At 44.3% G+C, this 22,186-nt stretch overlaps 1 protein-coding gene across 2 annotated transcripts in view; it reads left to right on the top strand.

Moving 5' to 3' along the window:
- The window catches only part of NDST4 (N-deacetylase and N-sulfotransferase 4), a 136,828-nt gene that overhangs the window by 49,742 nt on the left and 64,900 nt on the right, over positions 1 to 22,186 (top strand). For both annotated transcript variants that reach the window (XM_077300473.1, XM_077300472.1), the window contains exons 4-5: positions 6,057 to 6,144; positions 20,963 to 21,117. In XM_077300473.1, the coding sequence (XP_077156588.1) occupies positions 6,057 to 6,144; positions 20,963 to 21,117 (243 nt within the window). The remainder of the gene's footprint in view (positions 1 to 6,056; positions 6,145 to 20,962; positions 21,118 to 22,186) is intronic.

Below are 22,186 nucleotides of genomic sequence, written 5' to 3' on the forward strand. Positions count from 1 at the left end.
CAGGGGTTTCTCAATTATGAAACATTGAGAAAGCCTGTTGTAATGCATGACTGGCACACAGGCATTTCTACTTTTCAAAATTCTCCTGCCAGAAATTGCTTCAACCTTAGAGTTCTACCAAAATGCCACTTCAAGCACACTTGCATCTGTTTTCTGCTAAAAGATAGTCATGTCTTGGTGGATAAGTTTAATTTACTTAGGAGTGACCAGTTCTGTGAATTCATTCTCTTCAATCACTGGAAAAGAAAACACGTATTCCCTGGCTTTGTGCTTGGGTCATTAAATGACCTACTTTTCAAGCTCAGATTCTTTTGCCCCTTTTAGAGTACATTTATCTTTGATTAAGATAACATCCTTTTTTGCTTGTCACTAGGGGTAACATCTATGAGTAACAATATTCTGAAACAAATCCTGAAACACATTCCATTATGCAGTTTTAAGTTTTAAAATATTTCATGCATGCAGAGAAGACAGAGAGAAATATACAGGAGTTCCCATGATTTCCTGTGGTTTGGACCATGAATGAATGAATATGAATTTGGGCAGTTCTATAGTGATGAATGGAAACTCAGAGTTATGAAAAGGAGTAATTCTCAACCAAAAAAAAATCCCTTTTTAAAAATTTGCCTTTTAAATTGGAGTCAGTTAGAAAACAGAAGGTGTGAGAAAGCAGCATGTAATTATTCATGCATTGTAATATTTTCCTTCATTATGACAACTGCTCTTCAGATACATGATTGCTACTCAAAAACAGAACATGAGCTGAACTAGCAGACAACTGAGCATTTCTAGTTTGGATTACATACCTCTCCCATTATAAAGTGGATATGGGCTAATAATAAGATTGTCAACTTCCAGGTGAGTTCAGAGGTCTCCTGGAACAACAACTGGTCTCCAGACTAAAGAGAGAAGTTCTGCTGTAGAAAATGCAAACTTCAGAGGGCATCACTCTGTGTGTCACTCTATCCCTGATGAGCTCCTTCCCCTTCCAAAATTTCACCCTCTCTACAGGCTGCCCTCAAATCTCTAGGAATTTCCTAATCTTGAGTTGACAGCCCAATTTAGCAGCACACTCAAGGGCACTCACTGAGTAGCAATTTGAACTTCTGTCTCCCTAATATATTATACTTTGTTAGGTCATCTTTAAAATTAGAATCATGGAATAAGGGAAGGTACCTCCAGGATCATCTAGTCCAGCCCTCTGGATTTAGCAGCATATGTAAAAGAATAATACAAATTCCAAGGAAATTATTGATATAAGAATATCTAAATTGCTGGAATTTGAGGTGTACACAACACCTTTCATGTGGTTCACTGAATGTATTTCATCTTATTGCTTTAAAAAAATCCTATCAGTTATTAAGCTGCAATTTCAAGGTTGAGGATGCCTCTGGCTACTGTCTGAAGTATCTTCTAGTAGTCCAGGTTCCTGTATCTGAATAAGAGAGAAGATGCCGCTTAACAATGAAAAGGTATCCTTGTTATTTGTTGGAGTTGCAGGAGAACAAGAGGAACCCTGCCTTTCTCCCAATTGGAATATTGTTGAACAATACTGTTCTTCAGGTTATTTTCCTCAAACTCCACCCATCTACTGCTTGAAAAACCGTATTGTAAATCTGCCTTGAAATTAATAGTTGAGCAGATAAGGATTACCAGGCAGCATTCTGTTCTCTGTAATTTTGTGTCTAACCAGTCACTCATCATCATAGTATATATTACTTTAACAATGAAAGAAATTAGATTAGAAAATTACGTTTGAGCTGACTGTAGTTTTGATATACTAGATTGGACCACTCAAATCCTTGTTTGGTCAAAAAAAGATAGGCCTAAATATTTTAAGCAGCTTCCGTCATGCCATTCATTTATATTGAAGAATGTTCATTATTATGAGGGATGTTCAAATACTCATACAAAGGTATTAGTACAATTGTTAATTTTCCTTGCAGGTCACATTCCTGAACTTTCATTAGGAATTGCGGAATCCAAGCTTGGTTCTTTGCCATAATCCCCACATAATCCCAAATGGCAGTTATCAGATTCTTGTCTCTTCAATAATTTACTGTATTCCTAGAATATTCCTGGCATATTGTTATCAAACTCATAACACAAACAACTTAACCAAATGAGGTATTGTAGTACTAGCAGTGTGATGGTCAATAACGCATGAGTAATTGGTGTATTTATTGCTGTACTACACCATTCATCTCACTCAACTGAAATTGGTTACCTATAGAAGAATGGCTGCAGTTCTGTACACTGAATTATGGGCAATTAGATTCCAGACACTTTTCTGATTCTTACAACTTAGAAAACAGCAGCATAAGATATTTTGCTGTTACTTCTCCTACTACTATTGGAAGAATGGTGCCCCTTACTACTCTTCATTCCTTCATAATGCTTCCTTGTGTTAAGTAGGAAATAATTACATACTGATCTCTAATAAATCTTGACTGCATTAGAAATTCATCTACATTTCAAAACATACTTATAAAGTAAAAAGAAAACCTTAATTTTTAACATTAAAAAATGAAGATACTGGGGAAATGGTAAGGTTTGTGTTTTTAAAAGATCTTATGATAATTTTATGATTTGTAGAGTTTATACCATGATTTTTTTTCCAATTCCATTATTTTACATTCTATAACGCTATTATGCATTCATGGTTTTTCACCAAAGTCAGTCCACAGATGCTTTAAATAGCCCCTTTTTAAATCACACCTTATGAAAACGTGTGGGGTTTTTTTTTTTGCATACCGTAGTAGACTGAAGTTAACGATTATTCATTTGAGAGACGTCCCTGAACTCCCCTGGTTTCTAGAAAGCAGGAACCTTATAGTAATATATCTACATTCCCTTCCTAGAAGCACATATGAATGTAGGCCTCACTGTCTTGTGACACATACACATACAGAGATCCTGGCTATTTTTGGTCATTATGTAGCACTAATATTCTATATACAGTACAAATGGTCCAGTCAGTTTAAATCTGGGGAACTTGCACAGAGCCAGTCACAGGCTTTGGAGGGAACCCTGGACTGTATATATGTTCAGGTGGTGGGCTGTTCAGTTCTCTGGTGTGATCTTAAATATAGAGCTGATGTTTCACTCGAAGAGTCACTCCGTACCTTATTGAATCCCCTATTCAATACCCCCGACAACTTCCTAGATACCTCAAAGGACTGAAACATGGGCTGAGGTTAGCATGGCCCTTTTGCAACAGTGTGGATCAGGAGGCTCATGTGTAGTGTGTTTTATGGATCAAATGTACTAACTGTATAAAACTGTACTTATCAGCAAATGGCTGGCAATTCCATCTATATGCATGGAACACTGTGGGGAAAACACTCAAGTTATTGATTATGTTAGTCTCTCTTTTTCTCTGATAAGAAATATGAGATTAGTTTTTGTTGATTCAATTAATCTGTCCTCTGTCCTCTGCACTTTTATAAATGATTCCTCATGCAAACAAGGGATCCAGTTCCCACAAAAGTATTGATCTGTACAGACCTTTGGGTCAGGAGTAAAACCTCTTTAATTACTTTGGCTGACTTTCGTTTTTCGCAATGTCTTGGGAACTCTAGCTACCATGCTTTGGTGTTCTTATCACTTAGCTTATATTTAGCGCTTTTCCCCTCCAGAGTAATACACCTTGCCTATTCTGGCCTGTATCTTCTTGGCATAGAAATTAGGAAGAGAGAAAAAGCTATTCCTTTTGGTTCCCAAAGGATTTGATAACCTCTCCACTCTCCTTAGCTAGAGGTGTTTTGACCTTTAATTAAAAGGCAAATTTGTTGTCTTCCATTCAGAAGACAGCAAATAATGATCTCATTAAAATGAGGTTAGTGTTCAGGCCTTAGAGCAATAAGAACGGAAGTCTCATTAGTAGCTAACAATCCAGAACACAGCACATAAATAAAGCTAATATGGCACAGCAAAATGCCTTGGTGCATTAAATTTGAGCAGAATCAAATGTTTACAGTCAATGATGTCTGGGGCATGAAGTTTTAATGTACTTAATAAAGGAAAGCAAATTGCTTCCTATTAGCCATGAAATGTTCCGGGAAAAATAGCTCCCCCCCCCAAAAAAAAGTTTATTATGCAAATGAAGGAGATAGTTGTAATTAACAAGGACATTGTGGGAAAATATCAGCCCTCCTTAATAGATGCAGCAATTATGAAGAATAAAGACAAGTCAACTCAAACCTACACAGCGTAATTACACGGATGAATCTAAAGTCCTGCTGAGCAGAGAGGCAAAACAGACATAAATAAAAAGACTTATCCTATAGATGCCGAAGAGAGATTCATATTCCTACCTACAAAGTAGAGAAACCATTAATATAATGAAATCAACAATTCCACCAAGATCCTGGATAATAGACGTGCTTCTTCTGATTACCTTTTTGAATGCAAATGGCTAAGCTGGGCATTCTGATGAAAGCCTTCCTGATTCCAAAGATGTCTGACAAGCCTTTCCTTGTGAAACTAATATTTATTTCACCAGATCTGAAAAGTACTATTCTTAAAACAAAAATGTTATGGTGTTATCTAGAGTGAGCGTTGATACTAATGCACCATTGGTGTTAGGTTTTTTACCCACTCAGTTGCTTTGTGCCTGCATGATACCACAGCAACTAAAATCACTGCCACCTGATGGTGAAGGCCCTAGAATCATAGAATCGTAGAGGTGGACGGTGACATACAGGCCACCTAGTGCTTGAAGACTGCCAATGAGGGGGAACTCACCACCTTCTTAGGCAGCCCATTCCACTGCTGCACTGGAATCATAGAATCATAGAGTTGGAATGGGCCATACTGGCCATCTAGTCCAACCCCCTGCTCAATCAGCCTAAAGCCTCCAAGATGAGTATCTGTCTATAAGTTGCTTGAAGACGGCCAGTGAGGGAGAGCTTGCCACATCCTTAGGTAGTCAATTCCACTACTAAATCCCTTTTCTCCTTCAGTGGCATGTAGTAGACCCATTATGCACGGGGGAAATAACGCACATTCAGGGTGGAATAGCAGTGACTAAAATCACCGATAACGCATGGAGCTGACTGCAACCGGCCGCAGCTTCGGTGCATGTCGCCGAAAAAGCCGCGTCAGTGAAACGCGGAAGAAAGCGCAGCTTCCGAGTGACCAGGGCGCAACCAGAAGCGGCGCCCAGATCTCCGCGTGCATAATCGGTTACTCTGGGTTTTGCCGCCGCCGCGCCCCGCCCCGTGCATAACTGGTGTGCGTCGCGTCTTCCCCCTCCGCGTTTTCCATGTGACCCGAAATCGCCGTTTCGGCGGCCGTGCATAATGGGCCGTAGTGATAACTGTAGGCATTTCAGCAACTAACCATATAGCTTGTGCCTATTTCTCACTAGTGAGCTGTGTGAAGCACGTGGGTGTTTTTCTGGTGAAATCCAGTTCCAGCTGAAAGAAAGTGGTCCTTGATGGTCCTTGATATTTCCCCCCTTATAACTGAAGCATGGATTAGAGGGATAGGAGAGTTGTGAAAGTATAGGTCTAACCCCTAGGATGTGCTCTGAAGGTAAATGAAGCGGTATTGCTGCAGTTGCGAGGAATAGGGCCGCATCGATGGAAGACCACCTGGGGATCCTAGACATATCATCTGGAAAACCATGAGGGAAAACTATGAAATATTAATCTAATGATTTTTTAAAAAAATTAGGGCTTTAAACAAGAGGCTACAAGTAGTCTCACTATGAGAAGCTCAGAGAAGGAAGGCAGACTCGTATGGCTGGGATTTTAGATTTAGCGCACATCTCTGCATTTGGGGTGCCTAAATTGATAGGCGCTACTACTTTTGGTATTGTTGGAGTTTCTGCTTATGATACAAGAATTGCAGTTGTATAATAAAACTAATCAAAAACATTTAGTCCATGCTATTTTCTTTCTTTGACCTGGTGTATAATTTATGATATAGATTAAAGTGGGGGAGGGGCTCATACATTTAAATGTGCTACAATTCTTATCTTTGAAACTCAGCCTCCATTTTAAAATGAGGCAATTTTTTTCTAAATGCATGCTATTTCTTATTTGTTTCAGGCCTTACTAGAGACTCAAACTTTACTACGCACTCAGGTTGCAAATTTTACCTTCAACCTTGGATTTTCAGGAAAATTTTACCACACAGGTAAGAAAAAATCATGGAGTCTTAGATAGCAGTAAAGCAGGTGAAAGACTTTTAAAGCAAATCAGTCTCAGCTGGCCAGGGAGGGCTGGGCATTAAAAATGATGGGCTTTTAAAAATGTTATTTGATCATTTTTTGCCCAAGATTTTACTATAAAACAATTTAGAATATTAGAATTTGCAGCAAATAATATTTAAAACATCTAGTGATAAGCCTGTCACCCTTCAGGAGCAAAGGTTTTTGCTGATTTGGGGGAGGGGTAAGAAGAATGAACTTTTCTGTAATTCATTAGGAAGGATTTTATTTATATTTTTATTTATATTTCAATTTATATCCCGCCACTCCAACCAAGTGGCTCAGATTCTGAATTGCTGAATAGGCATAGATATGTTTTGGAAAACTTGAACAGAACTTGTAATATGCATATAAAGTGCAAATAATGTACATAACCAAGTGCATCCCCATCAATTAAGTTTATTTTGCATTGGATCATTGGAGGAATATATACCAGAACACTTGGTGCAACAAAACTGTGGGAAAAATACATAGTTGAATTTATGGCATTTATTCACCCTCACAATGAGGGAGGATGGAACCATTCAGGTATTTAGCTATATATTTAATAGAGTTTATAATCTGATTCAAAATGTCTACATGGTATGTGGGATTCTACCTGCATATGTGAGATTCCAGTCTTTCAAATTGTTTCACGTTCATTTATGACACATATGCAGTGGTCCCCAACCTTTTTATCACTGGGGACCACTCAATGCCGGGGACCACTCAGCGCCTTTTACTGAGGCCCAGTGGAGGGGGGGTAGTTTACTCCTCTACTTTCAACCACTGCCCTAGCGCTCTCTGATCGCTATGGTAATGTTTAAACATCCCTTCAAAATAGGATACAGACACGACACAACAATGAAGTGTGTTGTAAAGGGCTGGGGGGGATGAAGTAAAGGGCCGGGGGGGGGGAGATGGCGTCCTTCGGGGCCCACCTTCAATTAGTCGAAGGACCACATGTGGTCTGCGGCCCACAGGTTGGGGATCGCTAACATATAGTAAAGGGGAACAGCATATGTGAAAGAAGAGCTCTGGTACTTCCACTCATGCTGAATAATGTACTTTTAATGTGCTTTTGAAATTTATTTATTTATTTATTTATTTATTTATTTATTTATTTATTTATTTATTTATTTATATACCACCCTCCCAGAAGGCTCAGGGCGGTTCACATGAAACCGAACAGAAACAGTACAGATAACTTAGATTAACGATTATGAATGAAATGAAACAACAAGCAACATGGAACCGTAGAAAAATTAAACATTAAAGTAACTCATACTGCTAGCCCAGTGGGTTGGGCAAAACTGCAGTGGGTGCCACTGGAGGGAGCTCAGAAAACAAGTGGATTTCACTATTTCACACTGTAAAATCCAGTTGCAGAGTGCACTGGAAAGGGACTGAAAGTGCATTATGCAATGTGTGTCAAGGTTGGTCATTACCCTAAATAGTTTATTTCAGATTGGAGTTTGTACAAGAAATAGACATAAATGCCAAGTATTAAAAAGAGCAAAACTGGTACAGGTTTCAGCTTTTCTTGTCCTATCTAGTTGAATAAAATATTAAAATGTCAAAAATGAAGGTAATCTATTAAGATGTATTATTTCTGTGTGAAGGCATACCCTGCAGTGACTTCACTGGATTACAAATTGGGTTTCCAAAGTACTATTGTCACATAATAGAGAACGCATTGTGGAATGTTTTTTTTAAGTGTACTGTTATGCCCAGGGGAGAAAATATGTGGATTAAAAGGAATTTGAATTAAATGAAAAGAGGATTACTTCACCTTTCCAGTTCTAAGTTATTAATTGATTCTGCCCACCCACCCACTGATTCTGCAGATTAGCATTCCTTGCTTCCTGTCACATTTTTGCATTCCAAATCTGCCTGCATTCTTCTTTTAAGCCTCATTCTATGTTTAAACTGCACTTGTCTGCTGTTCCTTTCAAGCGATGTTCCTTTTTTAATAAGAGCCGGCTTTAAGTGAAGGCAGACATTTGCTACTGGCACATATCAGAATGCTCCCTGCTGCATCCCTCCAGGCTGGTTCCAGGCCACCCATTCAGGCTCCAACAGCTTCCAGTTCTGACTCCTATCAGCTTATACAGTGAAAAGTACAAAATACTCAGTTGGGTTTGCCCTCAACATACACCGTACATAGTTAAACCAATCAGAGTAGAGAAGAGCTTTTACATCAGCACAGTGTAAGGTTTTGCCACCAGCAACAAAAATGGGCCTGAACTGGAAATATGTAGTTCATGTTGGTTTGTGGTTGAAAGGTACTGCAGGGCTTTGCAGAAAGCTTGAAAAACAGCTGAGCAGTGAGGAGTAAGGACACCCCACTGCTCAGCTAGGAAATCATGAAATTGTGTGAGAAAGCCCCAAACTGCTGAGTGGCAGGGAGTAGGCTGCTCCCCACTCCTTAGCTGTTTTTGCAGACTTTGCAGGGAGCAGGAAGCAGAGATTTAAAAGGACTTCATGTCCCTTTAAATCCCTGCTTTCTGCTCTGTCCACAAACTTTCATGAACTGCTTTAAAAGTTTGTGGAAGTTCATGCCGATAAGCTCCTCATGTTCTTCAGTTTGCAAACCACAAACAGGACAAAATTTGCCATGACTTTTGCTTTGTAGTTCGGTTCATGCCCATCCCTAATCAGAATTTTTTAATGGTTGCTACAAGTAGATTCCTTCAAATTATAGCTTGCATTGACTTGCAGGAGGGCATTATATGCTGGAATAAGATGCGACACCAATGTTGGGATAAACAAGGCCACAGCTTTATTATCTCCCCATGGGAGGGTTGGCATAGCATGGGAGAGGGAGCCTGACCTAGCAGTCAGCAGACTGCACCAACAACCCACGGAGTCCAGAGGCGCCCTGGGGACCCGCACCGTTCCCAGCCGGGAGAGCAGATCCCCTTGCCTACTGAAGTCCGCCACTAAGGGAAGCGACCTATGCAGGGGAGCCACCTGGCGTCAACCAGCTTTGACTGCCCCCAGGCCACCTGGCAAACGAGCCCCTGGCCTCCCAGCTGGGTAAGCCGCGCTCGTATACGCGCCGCCTCAGGAGAGGCCCCAAACCCCAGGGAGTCCGATCGCACACCGGACTCCCTGCCAACAGGCTCCATCCCATGCAAACCCGCAGCTGTGACAATTATTGGAAAACAAAACCAAAAGCATCCACCTCAAAACCCTAACAATCCTGTATAAAACATAGGGAGGGTGGGAGGGGAGCAGCTCCTGCAGCGTTCAAGGCAAAGAGGGAGATCCGTGCACGTGGTGACTTAAATAGTCACCACGGCCCCGCCCTGCCCCTGACGCTGTGCGTGCTGCCTTCTAGCAGCACGCACACTGGAGGGCCTCTGGGTGATCGCCTCTCTCTCCCAGCAAGCCCTCCGCTGCGTCAACATTCGGCTGAGGTAAGTCTCGGCCGGTTTTTTGACTTGCAGGAGGGCATTATATGCTGGAATAAGATGCGACACCAATGTTGGGATAAACAAGGCCACAGCTTTATTATCTCCCCATGGGAGGGTTGGCATAGCATGGGAGAGGGAGCCTGACCTAGCAGTCAGCAGACTGCACCAACAACCCACGGAGTCCAGAGGCGCCCTGGGGACCCGCACCGTTCCCAGCCGGGAGAGCAGATCCCCTTGCCTACTGAAGTCCGCCACTAAGGGAAGCGACCTATGCGGGGGAGCCACCTGGCGTCAACCAGCTTTGACTGCCCCCAGGCCACCTGGCAAACGAGCCCCTGGCCTCCCAGCTGGGTAAGCCGCGCTCGTATACGCGCCGCCTCAGGAGAGGCCCCAAACCCCAGGGAGTCCGATCGCACACCGGACTCCCTGCCAACAGGCTCCATCCCATGCAAACCCGCCACAGAACGAGGCCAAACAGGCCCCGTTCCCGCCAACCCTCCTAGAACCACTTCCATTCCAGTAGGGCATAAAACTTCCTTACATTACTGGATGCTCCCAGGTCCACCATTGGACCCCATTGCCTGGGGAGAACCCCAAGCCCACAGGGCAGTCAAGATACAAAGCCCAATCTGATGATCCCAATGCTCCAGGGAGACTTGGCCCCAGATGACCTGAGATAATCCACGGTGCCTGGGTGTTAGGCCTCCAACGTGCCAGAGTCTTGGCCACCTCATGCCATGGTATCTTGGCCAAGTTTCTGGATACCAGTTCTAAGACCCAGGTACATGACCTCTTTCTATCCTGCGGCATGCTCAGCACTGGCCGCATGCAGCATTGTCCTGCATGACATGCACTGCACCTTGAATAACGTCCAACAGCTTGGCCCACTGTCTGTGTCCCAAGAGGCCCTGCCATGTGCCATCAGGACCATCAAGAGAGCATCTGCAGCCAAGTCCATTCAACCATCGACAGGGCACTGTTATGGGAAGCCTCCCACCTAATGGTGTCCTGGGATGCGAGCCATGTCTTGCCATGATGTCTGACCAGGTGATGTGAAGGCGACCAAGACCCCAAGGGGGGCATACAGCCTGAGCTTGCAACATATCCAGCTCATCCAGCAGACGACACCCTGCCCCCATGTCTGGCACTGACATCATGGATATCCAACCTGAAACAGTTCAGAAGGTAGATCCCGGGATTAGACCCATGCATACTTTATAACAAGTGAATGCCACTTGGCCTGCTGGGGGATGTGGGGGGGACGACCCAACAATCATATGACTCAGTCTTGTGGATGCCATCTGCTAATGAGGTTGGGGAGCAAGGAACGAAATCAAGCAGCATTCCATCTGCCCAGGTGCAGGAAGCTGCTGAATCTTAAATATCCCCCAAAATGTCAAAGTGAAAAGACCCTTGACATGAGCACGTGCTTGTGAATAATGGCATGTGGTTCGTGACTGTACCTCCAGCTTGTGGGTAGACACGATGTCCTGTGCCACCCAAAGACCTGTGTGCCGGGGTGCAGCCTAACCATGTCCTCATGACAGCTCGGTGGGCCAGAAGTGGAATGCCCAACCATGCCATGACTGGTTAAGCCGCCACACATCCCACTCAGAGCCTTGGGCAAACTGTTACTGTCCTGCTGTTAGGCTGGCATCTACTGCTGATTGCTGTTATCCGTCCGCCAAGGTGGCCAGCAGTCTCTGACCTGCACTAAGCCCGCCCATTGCAGGCCACACATGGGCAGGTGGGCAGGAGATGCCCCAAAACCACCATGCCCCCTGATGTATGAACCGACACCCAGGCCTCTAGTGTTCTGGCCCTTACCAGGTCTCGGCTCGACCCCAGGAAGATTCACCCTCCCCTGGAAGCAAGCAAGGTTGGGGCATGGAGGCCTCCTGCTTGATATCTCCCCTGAGTCCTTCCTGCCAGCCATGCTGCAGAGTGCTTGGCAATGCTGTAGCTATTGACGAAATGGGGAGGGGGTGTGGAAAACCTGCTGGCCCCAATTGAGCCAACCACCACTGGATGAAGGACCAGCCAGCTCAGTTGCAATGAATAATGCCCGTCTCAACCGGCCAGGGCATGAAGCCAAACGCTGCCTGCTGAGCCGTCCCCCCTCCCTGGCGTGCCACGCTTCTTATCTCCACAAGAGGACCTACCTGAAGGTGAGGCGCCACGTGCCTCCCAGTACTTACAGCCTACCATTGGTGGTCACCTCTCCGGAGCACTGTGCTTTTCTTGAACTTGAGTGGCCTTGCTCTGAAGGTCGCCATGTTCCAGTAGAAAACTACCTGTGTATACAAAGGGCAGCTGCCCTGCATCCTGTTAAACAATGCACCTGCCATAGATCCTTATGAACCAGCATGCCAGCAGAGGCCAGGGGCCCATTTGGCGTCCTTGACCCCTCGGTACCCCCCCCATGGCATTGCCTTCCACATCGACGGTGCCCCTTGATGTGTTGGCCAGGCAGGAATTCCTCAGCCCTGAATGCCGATCTGGTGGCTCCAGTTGGCAACAGCCCTCCGGGGGTTGAGGCAGAGGCCCTATGTTCGTGTTTTGTTTCCTTTTGTTTTTGTGCTGCATCAGCAAATCCAAGTGCCCTGTGTATGCCACAGAGGAGGGCCATGATCTACTACCCCACTACAAGCTTATAGCTCAGTAGCCCCAGTGCGATGGGAGGGGGGAATCTGTGGCCCCATGAAGCCAGCTGGCTCCCCCAGGCATGAAGCAAGTCCTGTCCCCAGTCCTCCATGGAAACTCCCTCCTTGAGAGCCAAAGCTTGTACTTGGTGTCAAAGGGGGATGTTTGACCCCATGCCAGGACCGTTTGTTGCCTGGGATGAGCATGCAGCATAGGATGAAAAGGTCCCCCAACCCAGGTCTGAAGGTGTCACTCTCACCCACTGCAGCCTTATGACGCTGTCCCCAAGTAAGCGTGTCAGAGTGGATTCATTTCCCTTCCCCATCTCTGACCACAAGGGACTCTGGGAAGAAAAAGAGTTGGGTCTTATATGCCACTTTTCTCCACACAAGGAGTCTCAAAGCAGCTTACGATCACCTTCTGTTTCCTCCCCCCACGGCCAACACCCTGTGAGGGAGGTAATGTCAGAGCCCTGACATTACTGCTCAGTCAGAACAGCTTCCTCAGTGCCATAGATAACACGAGGTCACCCAGCCGGCTGCGTGTGGGGGAGGGGGGACTCGAGCCCGACTCACCAGATTAGAAGTCTGCCCTCCAAATTACTGCACCAAGCTGGACCCCGTGAGGCAGATGAGGCTGGGTGAGCCTGATATTACTGCTTGGTCAGAACATCTTTGCACTGCTATGATAAGAGTCCCCAGCTGGCTGCATGTATTACAGTGGGAATACAAACCAAGCAAACCAGGTTAGGCATTACTGCTTGTTCCCAGCCCCAAGCTGGCTGCAGCTGGCCAAGCCTACTCGTATCAGAATACTGATGTGTCAGGATGACCTCCTGTCCCAGGCACCTGTAGTCGGTGGGGGAGCCTGACATCCCCTGCCCCTGTTGAAGATGTTGAGGGGGGGGCTTGACTGCCTGGTGACTGCCTGATGATATTGCCCCAAGTTGCCATGGGCCACCCCTGCCTTGATTCACTTAGTCATTTTTTTTTTTTTTAATTGCCCCACACGTGAACAATGAGCGATTGTAAGCCGTGACTTCAGGGTCCATCTAGGCTCCTGGGAGACCTAGTGTGAATATAAGAAAACCGCCTTAACTGCTTAAGAAAACCACCTTAACTCCGATCCGGATGCAGGTAAAATCAACAGTCCGAGCTGGCGGCAACTCTCCTGCAGATGTCAGAATATAAGAAAACCACCTTAACTGCTTAAGAAAACCACCTTAACTCTGATCCAGACCCAGGTAAAATCAACAGTCTGAGCTGGCGGCAACTCTCCTGCAGATGTCAGAATATAAGAAAACCACCTTAACTGCTTAAGAAAACCACCTTAACTCTGATCCAGACCCAGGTAAAATCAACAGTCTGAGCTGGCGGCAACTCTCCTGCAGAGATCTTACGCCTCACCCCCCCCCCTCCACCGGTTGCCTTTAAGGTGGAGATGCTGGGGGTGGGATTTGTCCCTTGATCGCAGTGGCTCTGCCACTGAGCCAAAGCCCCTTTTCAGAATCTGCCAGGCTGGATTCTTGAGAATATTGGTGGAGGGATCATGAGGGGATGAATCCGGATCACCATGGGTAGACAGGTAAATGTGAGTTCCTGCATTGTGCAGAGGGTTGGACCAGCTGATCCTGGTGGTCCCTTCTAACCATTATTCCAGGATCATGTTGCAAAAGGAAGGGGGGCGGTCCCAATGTGCCAAGGCATTCCCTCCTCCTAAGAGCCAACTGCCCTGTTCCATCCCAAGTGGGAGAACTGCATGGGGGGGGCAGTTACTATAGCGGCTGCGATGCTGCCACCCAAAGTCTCTCCCCCTGCAAATGTGATTTGGGGAGTCAGGGGGGCCACTCTCCCCCCTCTGCCTGGCATGAGTTCAGCCCAATTCCCACCTGCCTTATGGAAGGAAGATGGGTGGATCCGTACTATCATCTTCGACGGCTGCCCAGGCGATGAAATGCAAGCAGTCCCAGCCCACGGCCTAGGGCAAAGGGATTAGACCGCTGCACATTTGCAAGCCGCTTCTGTCCCCGAGGGCCTGGCTTAACGGGCGAGCTTTCACTTCTAAGCTCCGAGCCCGGCGAGCTTTCACTTCTAAGCTCCGAGCCCGACGAGCTCGGCCCCGCTGGAAGAGTGGCGGTGCGCCTGCAAGCTCCAGGTCAGCAAAACCCGTTCAGCAGCTCTCCTGTCCTTGCCCCGAAACAGACTGGCGCTGGGAGAGCTGCACCGAACCCACGGCCCTCCCGGCTCACCTCAACATAAGGCAGCCAGTCTCCCGCCCGCAGCACGAGCAGTGGGAAGGGACTTGGTTTGAGGCAAGCAGCCAACGAGGCGCTTTACCTTCAGGGCCTGCTAGCCGGGCGGGCTGTGGACCCCTTCGCGCAGAGCCTGACGAGCCCTGCCCCGCAGGCAGGGGGGACGCACCCGCGAGCCCCAGAACCGCGGGAATGATCCAGCCTCCTTCCAGCACACGCCCGAAATTGGGCTGGTGCTGAGAGAGCTGCCCTGGTCCCACGGCCCTCCCGGCTCACCTCGTGGAGTTTCTGAACGCTGCAGGGAGCAAGCAGCTCCTGCAGCGTTCAAGGCAAAGAGGGAGATCCGTGCACGTGGTGACTTAAATAGTCACCACGGCCCCGCCCTGCCCCTGACGCTGTGCGTGCTGCCTTCTAGCAGCACGCACACTGGAGGGCCTCTGGGTGATCGCCTCTCTCTCCCAGCAAGCCCTCCGCTGCGTCAACATTCGGCTGAGGTAAGTCTCGGCCGGTTTTTTATGGTGGTTCAGGGGAGAAAGATACTGAGTCCATGTGCTGTTTCATGCTTATTATATAGGACTCAGAGGGGAAATAATTGTGGGAGTCTTGATTATAGTACAGAGCCATTCAGCAGAACAGCTAGTTGTCTGCCCTTTTTCCTGCTAGGGAAAAGGTATTATTGAAAGAGTGTAGTCACTGAAACCAGATCCTGGAAGCAGAAATAATTCTGTTATCCAAACATGTGCAAGTGCTATTGTTTGTTTTGATGAATGTATTACTGTTCCAAAGAATTTCATGCACATAAGGTTTAAACGTTTAGCAGGTCTTAATATTTTCATTTCATTCCCTGGCACCTTGTATCTTAAAAAAAGGAGAGATCTTAAGTCTTTGTCAGAGTTGCTGATGTTAAGATTGGATAGGCAGTAGTAAAGATCTCTAGGGGAATGAACTTAGCTATTTAGCTCTCCTGCTATCAGGTCCTAAGGTATCTTTTGATGGGGAGAATGTGAAGTAAATCAACTGGTTGTTGATTGACAACTCTATATTTGCCTAAATAAGCTACTGAGGCGGAGAGGGAACTGCCTATGCTGCCTTCCTTTCAGTGAACCAGTTTTATGTCCATTTGCTGCTATGGACTACATTCAACTTAGATTTGACCTTTTGGCATGGAATTGCTAAGAAATATTTATGGACACACAAAGTTGCTTTATAATGAAACAGGAACCAAAAAGTTGAGCTGCAAAAATTTTAAAAAATGTCTTTGCAGCTCAACCTTTTGGTTCCTAACTTTTCTAGGTTTTGGTTTCCCTTTTTGGTTTTGCATTATACTGAAAGAGACCTTTTGTCCCTCACAATCAGTATTGCCTACTCAGACAGGCAGTGGCTCTCCAGAGTCTTAAGCAGATTTTAAGTCTCCAGAGTCTTAAGCCAGGGATTTAACTGTGGACTTTCTGCAGACCAAGCAAATGTTCTACCACTGAGCCATGACCCTCTCCAGTAGGATCTACTGCGTGTTTGCATGCAATGAGTTAAATGAGGCAGATTTCGACATAATGCTGGGCATATGCAAAAATACACCTCTGCATAAGTGTGCATTATGGAATATGTATATGCAGTGTTTATGATGAAGTATATGCAGTGTGGGAACTGATACGGCACACAAAGGCAAGGCAACCCCAATTAAATAAACCCACAGACATGTGGAATACACGCTTAAGTTATTTCCCCCCCCCCCTAATTATTCTTTGTAGTTCATCATTCAGTCTGTTGTGGAGGCAAAAAGGGAGGAAGTATGCTCAAAGGAGCAGGAAGTCTCCAAATGATCCAATCAGGACACTGGAGGATATTATTTTTAAAAGTTTCTATACCAAAACTGTATAGCCTCTTGTGGCACAGGGTGGTAAGGCAGCCGACATGCTGTCTGAAGCTCTATGAGGCTGGGAGTTCGATCCCAGCAGCCAACTCAAGGTCAACTCACCCTTCCATCCTCCCGAAGTCGGTAAAATGAGTACCCAGCTTGCTGAGGGGTAAACGGTAATGACTGGGGAAGGCACTGGCAAACCACCCCGTATTGAGTCTGCCATGAAAACACTGGAGGGCGTCACCCCAAGGGTCAGACATGACTCGGTGCTTGCACAGGGGATACCTTTACCTTTATACCAAAACTGTACTAAATACACTTCTCTCCTCTGATGCCCTTTGTAGGTATTCTTTTCATATTGTTGATTCATTTGCACTTCAGATCTTGCATATTCCAGCAGGCACACACACACACATATGCCATAACCCCAATGGTCTGGCTGTTTGGATCATTGTAGTAAATAGCAGTGGAAAGATTGTGTTTGTCTATGGCAGACGAGGCTGCCAACCTACTAGAAAGCACAAATGAAAGCAGGCAGTGTACAAGATAATAAAAAGAAAGATTATTCTCTTGGCAGCAATAGCAGTACGGCTTCTCCAGGGATCCGAAGGTACTGCAAGTGTCCTTAAAACTCAGACTGTGCAAGGACAGGTAATAGTTGCTTCAGTACTGCCAATTCCAGGACCAGGGAGAAACCCACCGAGACTGTTGTTAATATTGCATGAAAGAACAATATAGGAATTAAGGTGATGGATGAAGCAAGGCTCCTGGTGAGTTGTTTCCACATAGGCAGGAGACTAGGAGTAAGATGGTTTTAATAGTGGTTGGATCAGGTTGTGTGGGCTTATTTGTATAGGCCATTTCACCCAGCTATAGCTTTGAAATACTTTTTCTCTTACATAGTTATGTGGAATAATAAGAAGAGTGTGGGCAGCTTGCCTTGCTCTGTTATATTAAAGGTGAGGAATGGCCTCATGAAAAATTGTGTCATATTAAGCAGGCTTGTACCTTGGAACCTACATGGAAGTCACTGATAGTGCTTCTTTTTAAAATTGAGTTCATTAATTTCAGCTCCATATAAGTATGGGGATGAGAGTAACTACCCCAAGGCATTTGGAGCTGATTGATGGATTTTACAGGGCAATAAAGCACCATACAGTACTTTTTCCCCAGTTCCCATTGAAAATGTTCCACACTTGCTTGTATTTCTAATGTGGAGGGCCAGGCTGTCTCAGCCCATATTGCTTCTGTTAAGATGTTCTCCAATCCTGTTCTTTGTGCCCCTGACTTCAGAAGCGAACTCCTAGAAGAAGAAAAATAGGTACCTCAGAAATGAGTGCATTATGAGTAAAGCTTTACAAAAGTCATTACTGAGGTAAAACGGGATCCTGACTACAAGGTCAAACTCTCCGAATACTCAGAAAATGGAAACATTTTGTGGCAATTCAAATGACGGGAGAAATTTAAATTTTAAATAATAGATAATATCCTAATGAGAAGGATTTTGTCTACACTAAATACATTCTTGTTTGCCACTTTGATCGCTGAGTTTCTCATTCCTCACTCTCCCCAAGTCCGGAGGGAATTCAGTGCTAAAATTTGTATAACTTACCAACTGTTCACATTTTCTGTTTCTCAGCCAACTTGAATATTATCAATATTGAATTTGTGATTGGTGCCAAGATTGAAAATGTGAGCATGTGTGTGAGAGAATATGTATTCCCCAGTGGATTGTTTTTAAAGGCTGACTAAAATAGCTCAAAACTACTTAATGAGTTGAGGCATGTCAGTGATTTCCATTAAGGGACCTGCTGTGGTGTATACCCAGCCAGGCATCCAACTTCCAAAGGTACTTTTAAAGGTAGAATCGCTGTTTTGTCACTTCTGCTTAGAGGCAGCATGTCAAAGTACTCTCCATGCAAACATACACTTTATTGACTCTCTATAAATAAATCATGGAGAGGTATTCTTTAATTACAGTAAATGTGACTTGTTTACCCACAGAAGCTTTTAATGTAAGAAGCTCAACATGTTTTATTAGCACATGGAAGCTGTTGTGCCTTGCTGATTTGTTCTTCCTCAATGCACAAAGCTGTGTTCCATTCCTAAATTTAAGTTGAATTCAGAAAGCCAGAAAAGGGACTCTACCTTGCTTTCCGACCATTAAGATGATCGCAATTACAATTTTATTCCATTTTAATTCACCCAGAGAATTTATTAAGTTAATCCTCCTGATAACTATAAAGGCCAGGAAAACAGGCTTGCATTTGTGGACAAATCAAAACAAATTAAGCAAGAACATGAAAGTTTATCCCAGAAGTTTCCATCTATCCTGCTCTCCCATAGGGCCGGCCTATGGTGTTTGCAATGGGGTCATTTGTCAGTGGCTTTCATTTTGTGGCATGAGTGGAGAGCAGTATCCCACTTGATTACACATCCTAGAACTACGAAATCTCAGTTTCAAAGAAAAGTACACTGACAACACAGTGAAACTTAGATGAAACTTAAAGAAAGTGAAATGTCCACATTTTCAATAAATTCTTTTCAAACTGTACTCCAGTAGGATCCAATTGTAAGCTACTGGAGCATACTTTGCAATTACCCCCGCAAGATATCTGAAAGGAAAATGACTATGCTCTCCTGTTTTATTTTGCTATTGTTATTGTTCCACAGGTTGATTCCACTCCGCGTTCTAGCTTCCATCCACATTCACATGGGGGATTTCTAACATTATTTTCTAAAATTAATACATGAGAAGTAAGTTAACAAGGCATAGAGGCACTTTTGAATGGAGATCAAAAAGCCATCAAAAAAAGGGTCCTTGATGTGATTGTGTGTAACATCATTCTTTTTCTCTGTATTTCATCAATGCACTTGTATGCATCAGCAAGCGACATTATGGAAGGCATGAATGAGCAGAAGGAACTAACAGTTTTGGAAAATCTGTATGTGCACAGGGTGTTATATAAAAGTGGGGAATCAGATTCTGCAGAACAGAGAATTCCTAATGCATCAATACAAGTCACAGACAAGACTATTTATATTCAGTATCATAGAATCATAGAATCATAGAATCATAGAGTTGAAAGGAGCCATACAGGCCATCTAGTCCAACCCCCTGCTCAACACAGGATCAGCCCTAGGATGTAGTGATTAGTGTCAGACTAGGAGAGGCCTAGGTTGTCATCCCCACTCAGCCATAAAACACCATGATGCTCTTGACACAGCTACTTGGGCTTCAGTTCTAAGGATGTTTTCCTGGGAATAAACCCCATTTAATAACATGGGACTTACATATGATTAGACATGCCTAGGGGGTTGTCTGCTCTGTACCTGGCCTTCTTCCCAGTGTGATTGTGAGAATGAAGTAGGATGGGAAGAAGAACCCGGAGGACCTTGGAAGAAAAGCAGGATAAAATGATAAGACAGCAGACAATAGGGAGCCTCAGAAACTGGATGTGTGAATTTAGCAAACATCCCTACATGATCTTAGAGGGGGGAAAGGGAAATATCACAGCAATGAAGAAGAAATACTTGCAATCAGCACTATGTACCTACATCTGCATCTGTACCTAGATAGCATAAGAAACAATCTTAATGTCCCCAATGAAGTCTTATAAAGGCTTCATAAAAGCTGATAAGCTCATGAGGGGCACTGCTTTAAGAAGACCTAACATTTCCTCACTAATGGTCATCCTTGCAATGGTTGTCCAGCAATGGAACTGAACTCCAAGGATGCAATTTACAGTTTAGCTGAGATTTAGAGCCAGTTTAAAGAGGGTTGCCAATTCCAGATTGGGAAATTCCTAAAGGTTTTTTTTGGGGGGGAGGGGGTGAGCCTGGGCAAAATAGTGTTTGGGATGGTTAGTGGGATATAATGTTGTACAGTCCACCCTCTGAAACAGTCATTTTCTCCAAAGGAACTGATCTCTTTAGTCTGGAGATCAGCTCTAATTCTGAGCTATCTCCAGGCACCACCAGGAGGTTGGTAACTCGAAATGCTTGTTGAATTATTCACACTGGGATTGTGTTTACCACTTGAAGTGCTCCAAAAATTTTTTAAAGACCATAATAAAATAACGTATTGTATGTTATCAGAGCACTACTTATTACATGCACTCCCTTTATTATATTGAGGCTGCTTTGTTGCCATTATAGCACAACTGTTAATTTACATGAATATTCATGATGCAAACAAATAAGGAACTATTCCTTGGAATTAAGAACAGGTGGCCAGCTGAGCTAGGTGGTTCTTTGCAGTGGGATTTACATATTAATTGAGTAGCTGGCAAATCAGCATAATACACTCTAGGGCCACTGATTTGTGGAATGGTAAAGTTATAGTTTTAAGTGACAGCAGAACAGTCTATGTGTAATGGAATCTTGCATGTGTAGGTGTAATTTGAATGTGGGTATAATTTAAATGCTGTTCTTTCACATGCCTTTTAGTATTATATGATCTGTCATTAAAAATGCAGTTGAATGAGCAAAACTCAAGCATAATGTTTATGGAGCGATTGCCCGTATGACAAAAAAAATGCTCAGGGTAATTGAGAATATTATTTCCAGGATAATATTGTTCCTTAACCTTGCAGGAACCATTGAAGAGGATGAAGGTGATGACCTATTGCTAAATTCTGTAGATCAGTTCTGGTGGTTTCCTCATATGTGGAGTCACATGCAACCTCATCTCTTCCATAATGAGTCATCACTGGTGGAGCAGATGATTCTCAACAAGGAATTTGCACTAGTGAGTATTCTTGGACTATCCCTAGGAGCAAATCCACATGAAGGTGTTTTTTTTTTTTAAATCATGCTCAGAGTAGCATGCTTAGTGGATGTGGATCAGGATGAGTAAACTAGATTTAAAATATAGATATCATCCCTAACTAACAAGGCAACCATAATCAGGTGATGGCAGAAGGACATCAGAGCTGAGAGCTTGAGTGACTTGGGAGGCCAAGCCAATGTACCCAACAAACAATTCGGTTTATAGCCAAGCCTCTTGTGGTGTTACATGGTCTTGTAATAGGTCTTTGGTTGTAGGATAATAGAATATGATCCATAATCAGTTTTATTAGGTATTGAGGTCTGTAAAGAATCTCTCTGAATAACAAGTAGGTCGATAAATAAGGACACCAGCCACAACTTTATTTCTTGATAATGCTTCAATCTCTTAATATCGTAGTCTATAGTTGCACAGTTCCCAAATGAGCACTTTTTTTGTATTAAAAAATGTTTCCCTATAAGAAATTTATCTTCATAACATAGCAGCCTCCTTGATGTCTAACACTGAGCTGGCAAATCCATAAACTTTGAGTAATCTTGCATGTTCTCATGCTTTTCAACTCTTGAAGCCTAGATTTTGTTGTGTTTTCCCCCCGCTCTCTGTTCATTCATTATCTTTCTGTGTGCTTGTCATGAACAAAAGAGAAACTCTGATTTTCCAAACTGGATTGCCCTGCCCTTTCATACTATGCACCTAGATTACCATTCCAGATTCAGGCTGCCCTTTTGCTCAGTATCACCGAATGATCCTCCTTACTGCAGACATATCCCATATGTTTTGTCTGTATAGGAGCTGTAAGCTGCTTGGTGAGGGAGCAGAGGGGAGGATGGAACTGGTTGGCACAACAAGGGAAGCTTCATGCCATGGCTGTCTTATGGTAGCTACAGAAACAGCCAAAGTCTAGTCAGGATGAACTGGGTTGGGTCTGAAATACAAGGTCCAGGTAGCCAGAGGCCAGAGTTTCCATGGAAGAACTCACTCTGACCTCAGGATTTATAGGCCATTAGCTGGCAAGGGTATTTGGAGCACA

Source organism: Paroedura picta, chromosome 10 (genome assembly GCF_049243985.1).
Source record: "Paroedura picta isolate Pp20150507F chromosome 10, Ppicta_v3.0, whole genome shotgun sequence".
NCBI lineage: Eukaryota > Metazoa > Chordata > Lepidosauria > Squamata > Gekkonidae > Paroedura > Paroedura picta.